This window comes from Amblyomma americanum, chromosome 4 (assembly GCF_052857255.1).
Source record: "Amblyomma americanum isolate KBUSLIRL-KWMA chromosome 4, ASM5285725v1, whole genome shotgun sequence".
Classification (NCBI taxonomy): Eukaryota; Metazoa; Arthropoda; class Arachnida; order Ixodida; family Ixodidae; genus Amblyomma; species Amblyomma americanum.
The window spans coordinates 197,144,742-197,160,117 of record NC_135500.1 but is presented as its reverse complement, the minus strand read 5'-3'; the positions used below and the strand labels follow the sequence as shown (position 1 = coordinate 197,160,117).

Sequence of the window (15,376 nt, the reverse complement as noted above, 5' to 3'; positions counted from 1 at the left end):
ATCAGATTGTCCTCGGACATCTATCTGCTTAAAGGAGTGGAGACAACTTTTTTCCAAGTGTGTTTTTACTATGGAATGATTCATATGACATCAGTAAACATAAATCACCTCATTAAATTTGTCAGCGCTCAGTAAATATCTTGTAATTGAATATTTTCCTTCTGTAGTTTAAGTTTCGGTTGCAGTTACCAGACGATCGTTGTGACGTCACACGTGAGTATAAGATCACGTGAGGCACACAAAAACTGCAATGCAACCTCTGCTTTACCATTCAAATTCATTCAGACTCTTGCACTAAGCTGATGCAGAAGCTGGAATGGCAGCAAGGAAACAAAGAGCTATTATATTGAAGTTTTTGCATGCCTTACATGGTCTGGTGCTCACATGTGACATTGCAACTGAAACTGAAACTGCATGAAAGAATAAATTAAATTATAAGTTAGGTACTGAACATAGGCAAGTTGCACTTGATGATTCATCTTTACTAATGTTTTACACTTCATTTAAGAGCAGAAATACTCAACAAAAATTTTTTCTTACCTGCAGTTTTAATGCTTCTCGAAAATTCATAGAAAAATCAGCTGCAGTTAAATGAAGCCAGGAAAGAACAACCTGCATTTCATCAAAGCAGTATATCACTGCTCATAGCGTTTACCATTTATGGAGCAGGCAAAAGAGGATGATGATATTTTCTCTTCATGATTCAGGTGAAGGAGGTGAAGAGCAAGGTGTTCACTAACCTGGAGGGGGCGAAGCAGCAGCCCGTCCGGCCCAATGCCTTGCCACCCACGCTGCGAAAACCGACGAGGTGCAGCACGTCTTCGAGGGGCAGTGTGCGAACCGAGGCTGATGACGCAACACCAACAAGTGAACGCCATCAGGATTCGCCGTAAGATTCAGCTTTATTTTGTAATGATACATGGTAATCGCTAATAGAGAAAGGACAACCTTCGACTCCAATCAACCAAATGATCTGGCAGGCTTTCGTAAAGGATACTCCACAATAGACCATATTCACACTATCAGTCAGGTGACAAATGCACAGAATATAACCAACCCCTATATATAGAGTGTTCGGTATTTATCTGCCTGGGTAGTACAAAATTCTCCTGCACAAACTGCCTGCCTGTTTGGGTTCAAGCACAGACCACAGGGTAGCTTATGATAGTCTGCGTTTTTCTATAAATAATTAAACATTGGAACTTGCCTGGACTGCCCGGAATCGGTGAAAAACTGCAGTCGTCTGCGTGGAGAATTTTTGTCTAGGCGAGCGGAGCAGCAGATTTGACAGGCTGCACCATCTGGGGTACTGCGAGACCTACCCCAGCTCCAAGCAGGGCTATTAGTTGCCTTGCAGTTTGCCAGATGGCGCAGCCTCTCAAATCAGTTATCCTGCTCGCCTCAATGAAAATTTTGCGTGCAGACGACTCCAATTTTTCACTGATTCCGGGCAGTCCAGGCAAGTTCCGATGTTTAATTATTGAAAAAAAAAATGCAGACTATAATTAACTACCCTGTGGTCTGTGCTTGAGCCAAAATAGACCAGGGGTTTGCGCAGGAGAATATTTTACAAATCGTTCAAATAAATACGGAACACCCTGTATAGCCTTCATTAATTATGAGAAAGCATTTGACTCGATGGAAATGTCAGCAGTCATGTAGGCATTGCGGAATCAGGGTGTAGAAGAGACTTATGTGAAAATACTGGAAGATATCTATAACGACTGCACAGCTATCGTAATCCTTCAGTCATGCAGGCATTGCGGAATCAGGGTGTAGAAGAGACATGTGAAAATACTGGAAGATATCCATAACGACTGCACAGCTATCGTAATCCTTCATAAAGTCGGCAATAAAATTCGAATAAGGAAGGGTGCCTTGCAGGGAGACACGATCTCGCCAATGCTATTCACCGCCTGTTTACAGCAGGTATTTTGAGGCATGAGTTGGAAACATTTGGGGATAGATGGAGAGTACGAAGTAATCTGCAATTCGCTGATGACATTTTCTTACTAAGTCACTCAGCAGATGAACTCCAAAGCATGATCAATGAGTAAGACAGGAAGAGCAGAATGGTGGGTCTAAAAATTAACATGCAGAAAACTAAAGCAATGGTCAGCATTCCAGCAAGGGAACAGCAGTTCACAATTGGTAGTGCGGAGCTGGAAGTGGTGAGAGAATGCGTATACTTAGGGCAGGTAGTGACGGCTGATCCGGATCATGAGAGGGAACAAACTAGAATAATAAGAATGGGTTGAGCGCATATGGCATTTTCTCTGAAATCATGAATGGCAGTTTACCAATATTCCTCAAGAGAAAAGTATACAACAGAGTACTTTTCTCTTACAACAACAGTACAACAGCATCTTACCAGTACTCACCCATGGGGCAGAAACGTGGAGGCTAACGAAAAAGGTTCAGTTTAAGTTAACGACAACGCAGCAATTAAGCTATGGAAAGTAAAATTATAGGTGTAACATTAAGAGACGGGAAGCGGGCGGAGTGGGTGAGGGAACAGACGCGGGTTAATGACATCCTAGTCGAAATCAAGAGGAAGAAATGGGCTTGGGCAAGGCATGTAATGCGAAGGCAAGGTAACAGTTCGTCCTTAGGGGTGATGGATTGGGACAAATGAGAAGGCAAGCGCAGCAGGGGGCGGCAGAAAGTTAGGTAGGTAGATGTGATTAAGAAGTTTGCAAGGATGTGGTGGCCGCAGCTGGCAAATGACAGGGTTAATTGGAGAGACATGGGAGAGGCCTTTGCCCTGCGGTATGATGATGATGATGACATAAGCTCATGAAACCTGGAAAGCAGGAAGATAAATAAATGTTGATATTTTGTAAGTATTTCAGTCCACAAGAAAATAAATGTTTATCTTGCACTTTGAAGAGGCTGGTCCAGTTTGCGCAATAGTTTTCTTCATTTCACTTGTTCAGAAAAAAAAAATGGGAGCCAGTGCAATTTTCCTGTGAAAAATTTCTTGCTCCTGGAAGTGGTTCTAGTGATTACAGCGTAAGTAGTTCTGCCACACTGAACTAAAGCTAGGGAGCTGGACAGGAATGGGTGCAAGTGTAACGTAATGGATATCGCTCTTCTTTTTGTGCTGTAGGAGCCATCTTCCAGAGTTTCACTTTCTTTCTCTGCATCCTTTCTCCTTGTCTTCATTCTGAAGACAGACATTGTACCTCTTCTTGTTGCATGTTCAGCCTATTCACCCTCATTTCTTATCACCTTATGTCTGTCCAAGTTTTCATACTGAACAAAAAACAGTTGCTTCCAATTATTATGCCTGAGCTGCTTTGTTACCTTACAAGGCTTCGTCAGTGTTATCATTGCAAAACTTGCATTCCATGGTTATGAAAAATTTTGATTTCTTAAATTGTGTTGCGTGCTTCTTGCAAAAATATTTTTTTTTTAGGTGCACAACGCTTTGGACTACATTTTAAATGAAAGAACATTGAGCAGCAAGTCGGCCTGTTTCGCCAAAAAACAATACTTGCAATTGTGGATGCCTTGCTCTTTGCATTCAGCCGTTTTTCAATGAAGGAATGTTAATCTTGGTTTCCATTTCCATTTTAGAGAACTAAGATGTGTTGCAGGCATAGATTTGAGTTCCTGAAACAAAGTTTATTCTCTCTCTTTTGGCTTCTTCTGTGAAAATCTTCTTTACTGATCTTATAGAGATACTTAGGATAGGAAATTCTTGTTTTTCTAAATATCATTTCTTGTTCACTCAGTCTGCGTAATCTGCATGTCTTTCAGAGCTGGAGATTCATCCAAGGATGACACTGCTGACAGCACCACCACGGCGCATGAAAGTACTGTTATGAAAGGTACTCTGCCATACCCAATATTTCCTTCATTGTTTCATCTTCACTGAACATTTTTGATAAGGCCAGGTATATGTTTGCTTATGTGTTAGCTAGGGTGATGAAGTGGGAGTTAATGAGACATGAGCGGGAGCTACACTGGGCTACCAGTCGAGCATTTCGCAGTGGCCGGGAGAGGAAAGTTGTGCACATGCGCTGTTACTATGGTAACCAGAGAGGAGCAGCAGATGCGCCGCGCGCTTCGTCGCCACGTCGCTGCACGCCGCTCTGTCACCCCAACTGCGCATCGCATGCACAGCATTGCGTATAAAAGGCGGAGATGTAATGGGTGGCTGTATCACGTTTGACATGGATGCAGAGGAGAGTCCAGCCGCTGCCGAAGGGCGGTATAGACAAGAAAAGATTAACTCTTCCGATCCAGAGGTTGTCGCCTGGCACTTGACTACTCAACAAAGAGAGAATGAGCGTAAGAAGGCGAAGAGAGCAGTGGAGACGCCCGAACAGAGAGAGGAACGGCTTGCCAAACGGAGATGCCAGACTGCCGAGCATAATAGACGGCGCATAGCCGCCGAGATGGAGCCTAATGTCTCTCATTGCTAAACATACAGTGACCACAACAAACTCAGCCAGAGAAACATACCTCTCGCTACGTATATCCTGGCATAACCAAGCTAAGCCACTGCCAATTTCTTAATGTGATAGCATTAGAAGTCTCATCAGGAAAAAAAAATGTGATGTTGGTCATAAAATTCACCCATTAGCTTGAGGAAAGTGACTTCACCAGACCGGAAGGGACAACTAAACGTTTCGATGCATCTTCATTACATCTGTGTCGCCACCTCTGGACACCTGCAGGGAAACATCTAACCACCTGCTAGACCGAAAAGATTTCTGGTTGTGTGCATACATATGTGTACGGGTCTGCAAACATAGCCATAAAAGAATCACACAAACTCGTTGTAAGGGCATCAACAGCTTCGAACGGTATCACATTGCCAACACACAATGTAATTAAGTAAGTGTCCCTAAGAACCTTTCCTTTTTGGTAGCCATAGCAATTACGGCTATTCCTTTTGATTGACAGTCTCACAGATTTAGCCCTAACAGTGCTTTATTGCAACAAAATATGGACTTCGTAAAGAAATCGCAGTAATATTTTCTATTTTTACTTGCTATTATTGGATAGGCACTGAAGTAAAGGGTCTGTTTCTGTGGCATTGTAATGAGATGTTGCAGTTGTCGAGTTTTGTTTGCTTGCATGTGCCATCACTAAAGCTGCTGGTTTTCCACGATTCAGCGAAAAATTGTTTATCTGAGCATACTTCGGGGAATTGTGCGTCAGCAGTGGCATTGTCTTGTGTTTGTGGACATAGGTGGGAATGGTAGAATGATGGGAATTTTATTATTTAATTGTATGAATTCTCTTCAGAGGTAGAATCTGGTAGTGAACGAAGTTCTACTGATGCCATGACATGCTTGCTGTGCAATTCTCTCAAGCAAGCTAGCGTGTCAAGCGCTGCCATTCTGGCCGCAACACATTCACATGCCTTTGTGGAAAGAATCATGATACTGTCACCCGTCAAAAGCAAAGCACGAATATTGCGTGAATATCCCGTGAATTTTTGTTTTAAATATGTCTGCTTGGGAACCCTCCTCTTGTTGTGTTTGGAACCAAGGTGCAAATGTAGTGCAGCTTTTTTTTTTTCATTGTTATTTGCGATAACCACAGCAAGCTCACCTACTAGACTAGTGATTTTCAAGTAAAAGCAGTCTCCTTGACAATATCGGGCCATCGAGGCAAAGTGCGTGACATGCACAGGCGAGAAAGAGTTACTAAAAACGTGGAAAGAAAATGCTGCGTGCTGTTGAGGATGAGGAGAAGGCAGGGAAGGAGCCGTGAAGATTCAGGCAGGAAAACATGTTTGAAAAAAAATATTACATATTTGTTTTGGGTGTGTAATGTTTCCTGCAGAATATTGCAGATTCTTTGTTCTTAGTACATGGGATTTAAAATTTTCCACTGCAGAAAATTACGGACCTTAGTCACGACTTATTGCTGTGGTTATTGCTGTAGTCGAGGTTTATTCAGTTTGTGCATGTTTCACTGTACCCCTTGCACTGGATTGTGACACGCTGCAATGCAGGCACTGCAGCTCTTAATTCTCTGGAGCACAAGCGCACGCATTGTGGCACACTCCCTGTTTTCAAGATGCAGCGCCGCTGCAGTACTAAGAACCCTTGGGCCTGCTCATTAGCTGGTGCAACCATGGTTCACAGTGGCCTGCAGGTGACGTTCACCTTGGCAGTGGCTGCACATACGAACGGTCGTTTTAAGAGGATACACAAATTGTTCTTGAAAATTTAGACTTGTTTTTGCGGTGAAAGGAATAACTCCCTGTTTTGAAGGTCTTGAGTAACAAATGCCAGTATGCATTTTGTGTTTGATTCCAGCCGTTGCCAATATGCATAGTGGCGGCAAACAACGTTGTTGATTTTTTCTGCTGCTGTCATCTCATAAATCCTACCCTGGTTTGTATGTAATAAATTATTCACTGCAACATTCTGAGCAGCTCTTCTGCAAGAGAAAAAAAATTATAGGCAATCAGTGCGATTGATACGGCAGAGTATGCGTTAGCATTAGTGTTTTCCCTGGACGGAACAGCCGCTGTTGCTGAAGAGCTCAGACCATGCGAGCGGCTGGCGTAATGCAGTCCGGCAATCACTGGGTGACACCCGATCCAATCCAGCAATCGCAGTGGGACACGCTGTACCCACACTCTCTCCCCCACCCACCAGCCGTCGCCTCCCGCCCTCTCTTCTATCTCCCACTTCAACTCTCCCTCCCCATCTTCTCTGAAAAGTGCTGTTTGCATGCATTGAGGCAACTGAACACTGAAGCCTGTGAGATGTCAAGGCTTGCACCTTAGTGCTGATTTGACCAACATGTGTGCTGTGTTGCACTGGCACTGCTTGACACATTTTGGTAGTGGTGCCCTGAACCTCTAGGGCATTACACATGCTTGATTGACACCATTGCATGTGCTTGATCTGAGACCTTTGTATTGTTGTTTATAGCCACCATGGTGGGCTCAGTGGGTGCATAGCATTTGGCTATCGAGCATGACTTGGTGGGTTCGATCTCAGCCGTCACATGTGAAAATGCTTTTTTACCGAGATTTTCATGCGTGTTAAAGATACTCAGGTGGTCGAAATTAATTCGGAGCCCTGCACTATGCCATACCTCGTAGTACACAGTGTTGCTTTGACATGTAAAGAACTGTTAATGATTATTGCAAAATTGTTTGCAGAGTTTTTCTTGAGGAAGGCATTAGATGTGTGTTTGTTGCTGTTAGCAGCCTGCATGTTGTTAATTGAATTCTGTAAATGTAGGTAGTACTTTTTGCAACTTCAGAAATAATGAATGAAACAGTGGTCCACTTAGACTTTAGTGCTCAGTTGAGACATCAATAAGCCTATAGATTGTTGTTCTTTTATGCACTTCGATCGCAAGTCTCCACTGCGGCGTCAATACGCCCGTAGATTTCATTTTTTTAAGTTCTATGCATATGTTGATAAAACGCTAATGGGGATAACACGAGCTCATGGGTCGATCTTGACTGGCAAAGGATAATGTACCATGCTCACAGACTGCACCACATAAGGTCCGCATATTTCATCATTGTAAGTGGAGCCACAGCGTTATTTATACATGCTGCTGCAAAAACATTTATACATGTGTTGATTATGCACATTTAAACTTAAGTGATCCCGAGGCATAAATATTTTCATTCTGTATTTTTCTTTGCATGAACATCATCGTTCAAGCAGTTTTTGTCTTAAAATCAGTACAGAATGAATGCTTATGCACAATTCTTTCTGAATTCACTTTTTTTTTCCTTTCATTTGTTTGGCAGCAAGTGTCATGTCATGAAACTACTTTTTACAACAGCAGCGCTGTCTTCTTGTGTGACTTTCTACCTTATTCTGTGGCTTTTATGACTATCATTGCCCTTACTTAGGCAAGAAATTTACGCAGATTGCCTTGGTTAGGATCCTTTGATGGATTCTGCACTAGCGTGGGCTCTTACTTCTGTTGAGCCGCTTTCTAATTATCATTTATCCAGGTGCTGACGCAGCATCAGTTCATTCCTCAGGGAAGGGAGCACCCTCAGTGAAATCTGGTGAGCCAGCAGTGCTTCATTCTTCCTTTAAAAAAAAAATTATGCAAATCTTCTCTTCGTATGTCTGCTTGTCAATATCTGTTACACAAAATGACCTCTGCAACATTGCTAGCTGTGCAAATGTCACTTCTTGTTTCTGTAGTTATTGCATAAGTGTTTTGAAGTCCAGTGCTGTAGTATTTATGGTAATTTACAGGAGGTAGCAGGCACTGTATGGGTTACTGTAAGAGCAGCGCTCCTCACATGGGTTCTGGTGATGTTATAACCGTGTGTAAAGTGGCTTCGCATGCACTTGTGTCACATGAAACTTCTGTTGTTGAGCAAGCAGTCTGAACTAGAGTATATGCTCATTTATGTCTCCATGTCAGTTATTTCTCATTTTCGCTTGCATTACTCGAGGGCTGTATATGAACCAGACAAAATAGTATCACCCAGCTAGGTTACATGAAAACTTCACTGTAGCTATAGCTGTCACATGGACATGCAATGTTTTCTTTTTTGAACAATTTTTTATTATTGCCATACTGCACATCTCAGGTTGTTAGTGTACTACAGCATAGCAATGTGCCATTTTACATAAAAACTACTAGGGCTATCACTTGTTCTACGTTCTACTTATCCCTTACTGCAGCTTTGTTTCCAAATCTTGGAAATTTTCTGCAACACAAAGGGAACAGCCTTTGTTCATTGTAGCCTAATAAGTTAGAAATTATTCCAATGTTAGGAATTGTTCCAATGCTTGAAGAAATTCTTCAAGGTGCATTTGATTTCTAATAAGGGAGTAATTAATCATTAGCATCAACCCAAACACAGCCATATGACTACAAAAGGAAAGCTTTATATCTTCTGCAGAAACTTCACATTTGAAGAAGACTTCTGAGGTCTATACCAAGACGAATTTTTCTTCTCCGACGAATTTTCTATGGAATCTGTATAGTGTTCCTTTGTAGCTGTATGGCTGTGCTTGGTTGGATGATAATGATTAGCTACTCCCTTGTTACAGGTTAGGAGGTTTAAATGAAATTTTTCTAACAGCACGTGGGCTGCAAAGAATGTAGCAGAGTGCAGCGTATTATTTTACAGATGGTCTCAGGTGCCTTGCTACGCTTAAAAACTTCACAACTTGAATGCGCAGATGTCTTCATGTTTCCCCTAATGAGAGCGTGGCAGTCACATCGTCTGAGCTATGAGGCCCGCCTCACAGCCAAGAACTTTACTGTGTTACATAGCTAGTGAAGGGGACTCAATCTTTTTGAGAAGAAAGAGCTGCTTGTTGCAGTTTGGCGAGCAGAGTTGTTCGAAATCAAAGGCAGAGACAGGGCACAGAGAAAGGACAGTTTCTTACAGTTTTGTGCTTTTGTGTACACCTGTCTTTCCCCAGTGTCCTTTCTCCTGTCTTATTTAGCATAACTTCACTTACCAAAATGTAGTACCAACAAGCCCCATGTACCCAACCTTTGCTACTAGTTGCATTCTTCTAATTGTGCGTATGTGTTTCCAGCCCTCTCAGAACGCAAGACAAAGCCACCGCCAAAGCGCCCAGACTACCCAAGGCCATGGAACACAAAGCCAGCCACCAAAGGTAGGCCACCACAGCTCGTTTATCTCACACTTCGGAGGTTGACATTCATTCCTTGTTGTGAGAAAATTATGGCCGGTGCGCAACGTCGGACTTCCTGTCAAGTCTTGAAGAATGTTTCCATGGTGAGACAGCACTTGACGCCAAGCGTCTTGCAGAGCCTTAGCCACTGGTCGGGTTACAGTGCCTGCTCTGGCATGGGGTGCATGTTGCATTGGCAGCCTTGTTTTTGTAGCTTTTAGTTAGCTATCCGAGCTTTTTTATTTGTATGTTCCACGTAACTAATTTGCTGAATGGTTGCTTGCAGGAAACTTAACTTTGCTGTTCAATGTTCTGCATGTTAATTGTTGTTGAATGTTGACTCAGATTGTTACACTTCATTTCCTAACTTTTCAGTACACTCATTTTCTTGTCAGGGTCAATGAGAGCTTGTGAGAAATTGCGGGAATACTTTGGTGCTAAAAGGAAGCCAACCTCAAAAACTTCCTTCTCTGCTCACATTTTCATATTGTCTATTAAGCTGTAGGACCACAGCTGTTCAGCATATATATTTATTGGCAACCTATACATGCAGCATGTGATGAAATTGGCTTTAAAGCTTGTAACATCTGCACATAGCTTGCAGTCATCACAGTGTGACGGCAACACTTGCTGTATTAGTGTAGAGGTGTGCACAGAGTCCTTATGATGTTAGCAGAAACTGCTCAGAGCTGAAATTTACTAATCTGTGCTAGGAGGGCTAACAATTTCATTAACTGACCACATTGCGTCTGCATAACATATCGAGCCAGCTGCAGCTTTCCCTTTAGTGTAGTAGACACTTGATGCACACTCGAAGATACCTATGCCTAATGATAGTGACCTCATGACTTTAAGTACCTACTCTGCAGTCATGGTCGATGACGATAATTTAGATATGGGCAGATACCCTTGGTTTTGGATTATAAGTATCTGCTTTCAGAAGCATATCTGTGCACATGTTTTTTTAGCCAACTTAGGGATCTTGGTTTCTTTGCAAGAAGCGGGGGCTGTGTGCTGATGCAAATGCAGGCTAAGTTTTAAAAGCTGCGTATCTGAATGCTGCTTCCTCCCTGCATTCAGATAAGGCATTATCAAGCTAACGGAGACAACAAGCATGGCTTCGTAGTTAAAGCTGGAACTCGTTTACGCTGATTTTTTGCTGTGATAATGCCGGCTGTGTGAGGAGTTACTTAGATGAGATTGGCCTCTCTTTTCCCCTTTTTCTCATTTTATAAACGGGATGGATTACTTTATTTTACACACATATACAGTTCTTTCTGTCTAGTATGCAGGAGTGAGCATGCCAAGTTTTCAGGCTCTGTTCTTTTCCTGATAACAGTGTGCAGGGTGATAGGAGGGACACCGCTAGAGAAGATATGTTCCCGAGTGCTTCAAATAATTTATTACAGGCCCAGCCATGGTGGCTCAGGTAGTTAGGGCACTTAACTGCTGAGCCCGAGAATGTTTGTTTAATCCCAGCTGTCTCGGCCACGTTTCGATGGAGGCAAAACGCAAGGCGCCCACATACTTTGTGATGTCACTATGCGTTAAAGAACTCTAGGTGATTGAAATTAAACCGGAGTCCTCCACTACAGCGTCCCTCACAGCCCATATTGCTTTGCGATGTTAAACCCCATATTTATTACAGCTGTTTTCTGCCTAGGGTTTCAGTTTCAAATTCTGTCGGGTGTGATGTCGGAAGAAAGTACACAAAACTGCCATTAGTCATGTGCTCTCACAGAACAACAGCAAAGAATTGGCTGCTTCATCATCTGCTGTCAACTGCAGAACTGCCACAAGTCCCATGTACTGTTGGCAGATGACAGAGCAGCGAATGCGCAGTCCTGCTGGCACGTATGACTTGTGACAGTTTTCCATGCTCTCTCCTGACATCGCAACCCTTGGAGATTGAAAGCAAAAATGTTAACCAAAAATATTACTTCTTTGAAGCGTACAGGAACATATCTTTTCCAGTTCTGTAACTCTTAAAGGGGCTCTGAAACACGTTCCGAGGAGAGGACATAACTTGCTCAATCACTGCATTGTGTTGTCATGAACTCCTGATATTATAAACAAAAACGTAGCGTATGGACGGGACGAAGAAGGGCGAAGACAGGACGGTTGCTACTGTCTTCGCCCTTCTTCGTCCCGTCCATATGCTATGTTTTTGTTTATAATATGTCTGACCAACTGGCCCCTCAGTATACTCTGTTAAATATGAACTCCTGAGCCGAATAATACACTTCTACAAGCAGCAGAGAACCCACATTCACGCGTGAAAGTTGGCGAGTCCTTCCCGGCGACTTTTCCATGCTCACACCCTCCTCTGTCGCTTGCATCTACGTATACGTGTTGAGAGATGGCTATTGGTTAGATTCTTTCAGACGTCAGGCAGCTACCAAGGCCGCGGCCAATAAGCCACATAACTTCGGCGGAGAGGAGCGCCGACCTTCCAATGTGCAAAAAGTGACGAGAGGAGAGGGTGCGAAGGTGCGAAGACGACGCTGAAATTCAGATTTTTACTTCAGATAATTCTGTTTCTACAAAGCGCATTAAAAAATTCTTCCTGGACAATTCATGAAGTGGCATGCTTTAACATCCCAGGCATACCTCAACTTTATTAGAGCCCCTTTCAGAGCCCCTTTAATGCCATGCACACTGGTCCACTTTGTTGTTATTAAAAAAGAAAGATAGCATGTATTGATTGGGTATTGTGTTCTAATCACAAAGAGACCACTCTCGTCGAAAAGGGAGCTTTATATCAGCTGAAAAGGGAACTTTCATAAGCTAAAAAGGACCAAAATACAAAATACAGGCGCCACAATCACCACACCATTTCGCTAATAAAATTCTTGAGTCAGCATTTATTTTTTGGCCTGTATTCCAGAGGCTATGCTACACTGCCATTCACTTGAAAACAGTGGCAGCCAGTCCTTTTCAATAAAGACTTCACAAGTTTCAATTCACAGGCGAGAAAGTATTTAAATACAATTTTCTCAGTGATAAATGCGTTTTCTGCTGCTGGACAAACATTAGCATAGGAAAAAGAGCTGAAGAATCAATTTTTACTGAGAAGGATGGAGTTGTTCTCAGTGCCCCTTCAACATTGGGGCTCTAGGGGGTGGGGAAGTGGGGGGCAGCGACTTTCACAGGGTGCTTTTAGGTTACACCTTTCATCACACTTACTTGAGATCCCACCTGATAACTAGCGGTACTTTGCACCACTTGGTGCTTTCCGTTTTGCTGTTAAGGGAAGTCTTTGATTGTTCAAACTCTTTCTTATTGTTAGTGTCAGTAACTGATTATTCATCGAGAACAGCTAGGCAGTTGAGCATATTGAATGGACACCAAGCTGGATAATCTTTCGTTATATCTCACCATTGAGGATGCATGAGGTTGTTCATTAGTTGATTAGTGAGTAGCGATTCGAAGGTGCAAGCCATCATACTTAAATCATGCACTTTGTTTGTGAAGGCTGTAAAGAAGGGAAAGTTACATGCAATGAGCCGTCAGTAGATGGTTTGTTTATTACACTTAGCCTTAATTCCACTAAAGGAGCTAACATATAGTGCCTGTTGTGAGTTTTCGCCAGACTTAAAACTGATTTTGGTCCCAGCTGGAACACATTTTGATAATTTTTAACTGCACATTGTGACTGTTTACTGAGGTGCCATGTGACTAATTCCCGGGTATTTCACTTGCATGACAGTACAGCAGCTTTTTCTGTAATCTAGCCTTGCATGTAATCATTTGTGATTCACACTTGCATAGTAGCCTTCTGGTTTTTTTTTCGTTTGCACAAATGCACGTACCTTAGACTAAAGAGAGGCCACCAACTAGTTTAGGTGGCCTCACACCCTGCGTGTAGAAAGGGGTTGAGCACTAACCAGACTAACCGGAGGTCCCCCTTTCCTCCCTAACCCCTCCCTCCCCCTTGTGTGCTCGGCTGGCCCAGAGTCGGACAGGGCTAGCATGAGCCGTCCTGCTTTGGCAAGGCGGACTTCGCTGACGCAGCCGAAATCACCTTGCATGCACAAAACCGTGCACTTTAGTGCTGTTCCCTGCAGTTCTGCACCACTACGCCAAGGTCAGTACGGGTCGTGCCCTGTGCACCTCACGCAGGTAGGGGCATGGCTTGTGCTCTTCCTTCATAATGCACGCCGTGCTCACGACAAATATACTGCATGCTGAGTCGGCTTTTAGTGCATTTTGATTTTTGGTATTTTGGACAAGGTGGATTCATTATCCATGTTCGTTCTGTTTGTGATGTGTGCATCCTGACACTGCTTGCTCTGATTACGCATTGCACTCAGTGCTTTGGTACTGGTCCCTGTCAGCTATGAATGATTTTTGATTTTTTGTGCTGCCTAGTGTGCCAGTGTCTGTATGTGATGCTAGGAAAGGCTTCAGTGTGCACATATTTATCTGACAAAGCATGGCAATATCAGGCTGTTTGATAAGAGTAGGGTGCATTTTAATGTGTTTACATTTATTTTTGTCATTGCTTGCATTCAGCCAAGAAGGATGGAGTGTAGAGGTCTACTGCAATTAATGTGTCGGCTGTTAGTTCTATTCCTTTTACTACTTTGGTTATATGAGGGGTATTCAGCAAGTTTTGCCTCCAACAAAGGGATGTAATTGAGATATGTTGCTTCGAATGAAAAACTGGAATGTCTGCCTTCTCAGGAGCGCATTACTTTTCAATGTATAGTCTTCAACAGTGGCAGTGCACTCCTGCCACTATAGCTGGATCTGGAGAACTGAGTGGCAAATGCCCTTAAAAGGAGGTCCTTTTACCAGTTATGGCGACCTATTGTCATGACAGTATAGTCAGCAGCCTTCCACCTGCGGTGTCATGCTAACAAGTGCAAGCTCGTTGGCTGTGGCATTACGACAGTAGGTTGACACCATTGGTACGTATAATTGGTGATCCTAAATGCAGCTATGCTGATAAACCTGGCTCAGGAAAAAAATTGTTACACCATTCATTTTGAGCCTCCTCTTTTGGGCCTCCCTTTTGCTGGGTCAGCTTGGTGGAGCTGCAACGGCCTCGGCGCTTGCCTGTATAGCCGGGCTTCCAGATTAACTGATGTAGAACATAAAAGCAGTGTGTCACTTTTTGTTGCCTTGGCAGGTGTGACAGATGTCATTTTATGAGTGCTGTTGGCACTACTGCAATAGGTTGTTTTTTTAAAACTTGAAAGCTGAACTCTACCTACAAATCACAAAATTGCGCAGCCTGTCTGTGGGAAAGCAGACCGGACAGTGCATTTTGATGATGGATGGGAGGCATATGTGTGCTTTGAAGAGGAGTAAATTGCAGTGCTGGCCACAGGTGGTCGCATATATTGCGAGTTGCCCTAGGCAACCTCAATTACCCCAGTAGCCTGCACCGTCTCACAGCTGTGGCTTGCTGACCTGTGTTGTCTTTTTATATTATTTTCTGCCCACTGCACGCAGAGCATCGCTGTAAATTGAATCCGGGCCCATTTCAGGTCCGCCTTACAGAGCAAACATAGCGAGCTCGCCGGCACCGGACTGGCATATAGGACAAGTCAACCCCCCTTGCTGAGATCTCCCGCCCTCGCTTCTCCGGATAAGTAGCCAGTGAGGAGCGTCGTTGCGGTGTCCCCGATCGCGCCACCGCCCGAAAATCGCGGCCCCATTTGCATTAGGCGTGCGTTTCATATCTATAGCGATCTTTCCTCTTTTTTTTTGCTTTTTCTTTTCAATGGTGCTCTATCTCCCACGCACCGTTGTTGTTA

The 15,376-nt window shown here is 43.4% G+C and overlaps 1 protein-coding gene across 3 annotated transcripts in view; it reads left to right on the top strand.

The window, feature by feature from the left end:
* LOC144128997 (uncharacterized) overlaps nucleotides 1–15,376 on the top strand; it is a 103,242-nt gene that overhangs the window by 8,546 nt on the left and 79,320 nt on the right. For 2 of the 3 annotated variants that reach the window (XM_077662855.1, XM_077662851.1), the window contains exons 3-7: nucleotides 708–889; nucleotides 3,763–3,833; nucleotides 7,955–8,011; nucleotides 9,513–9,593; nucleotides 13,567–13,698. In XM_077662855.1, the coding sequence (XP_077518981.1) occupies nucleotides 708–889; nucleotides 3,763–3,833; nucleotides 7,955–8,011; nucleotides 9,513–9,593; nucleotides 13,567–13,698 (523 nt within the window). The remainder of the gene's footprint in view (nucleotides 1–707; nucleotides 890–3,762; nucleotides 3,834–7,954; nucleotides 8,012–9,512; nucleotides 9,594–13,566; nucleotides 13,699–15,376) is intronic. The other variant, XM_077662854.1, reaches the window with a different exon arrangement.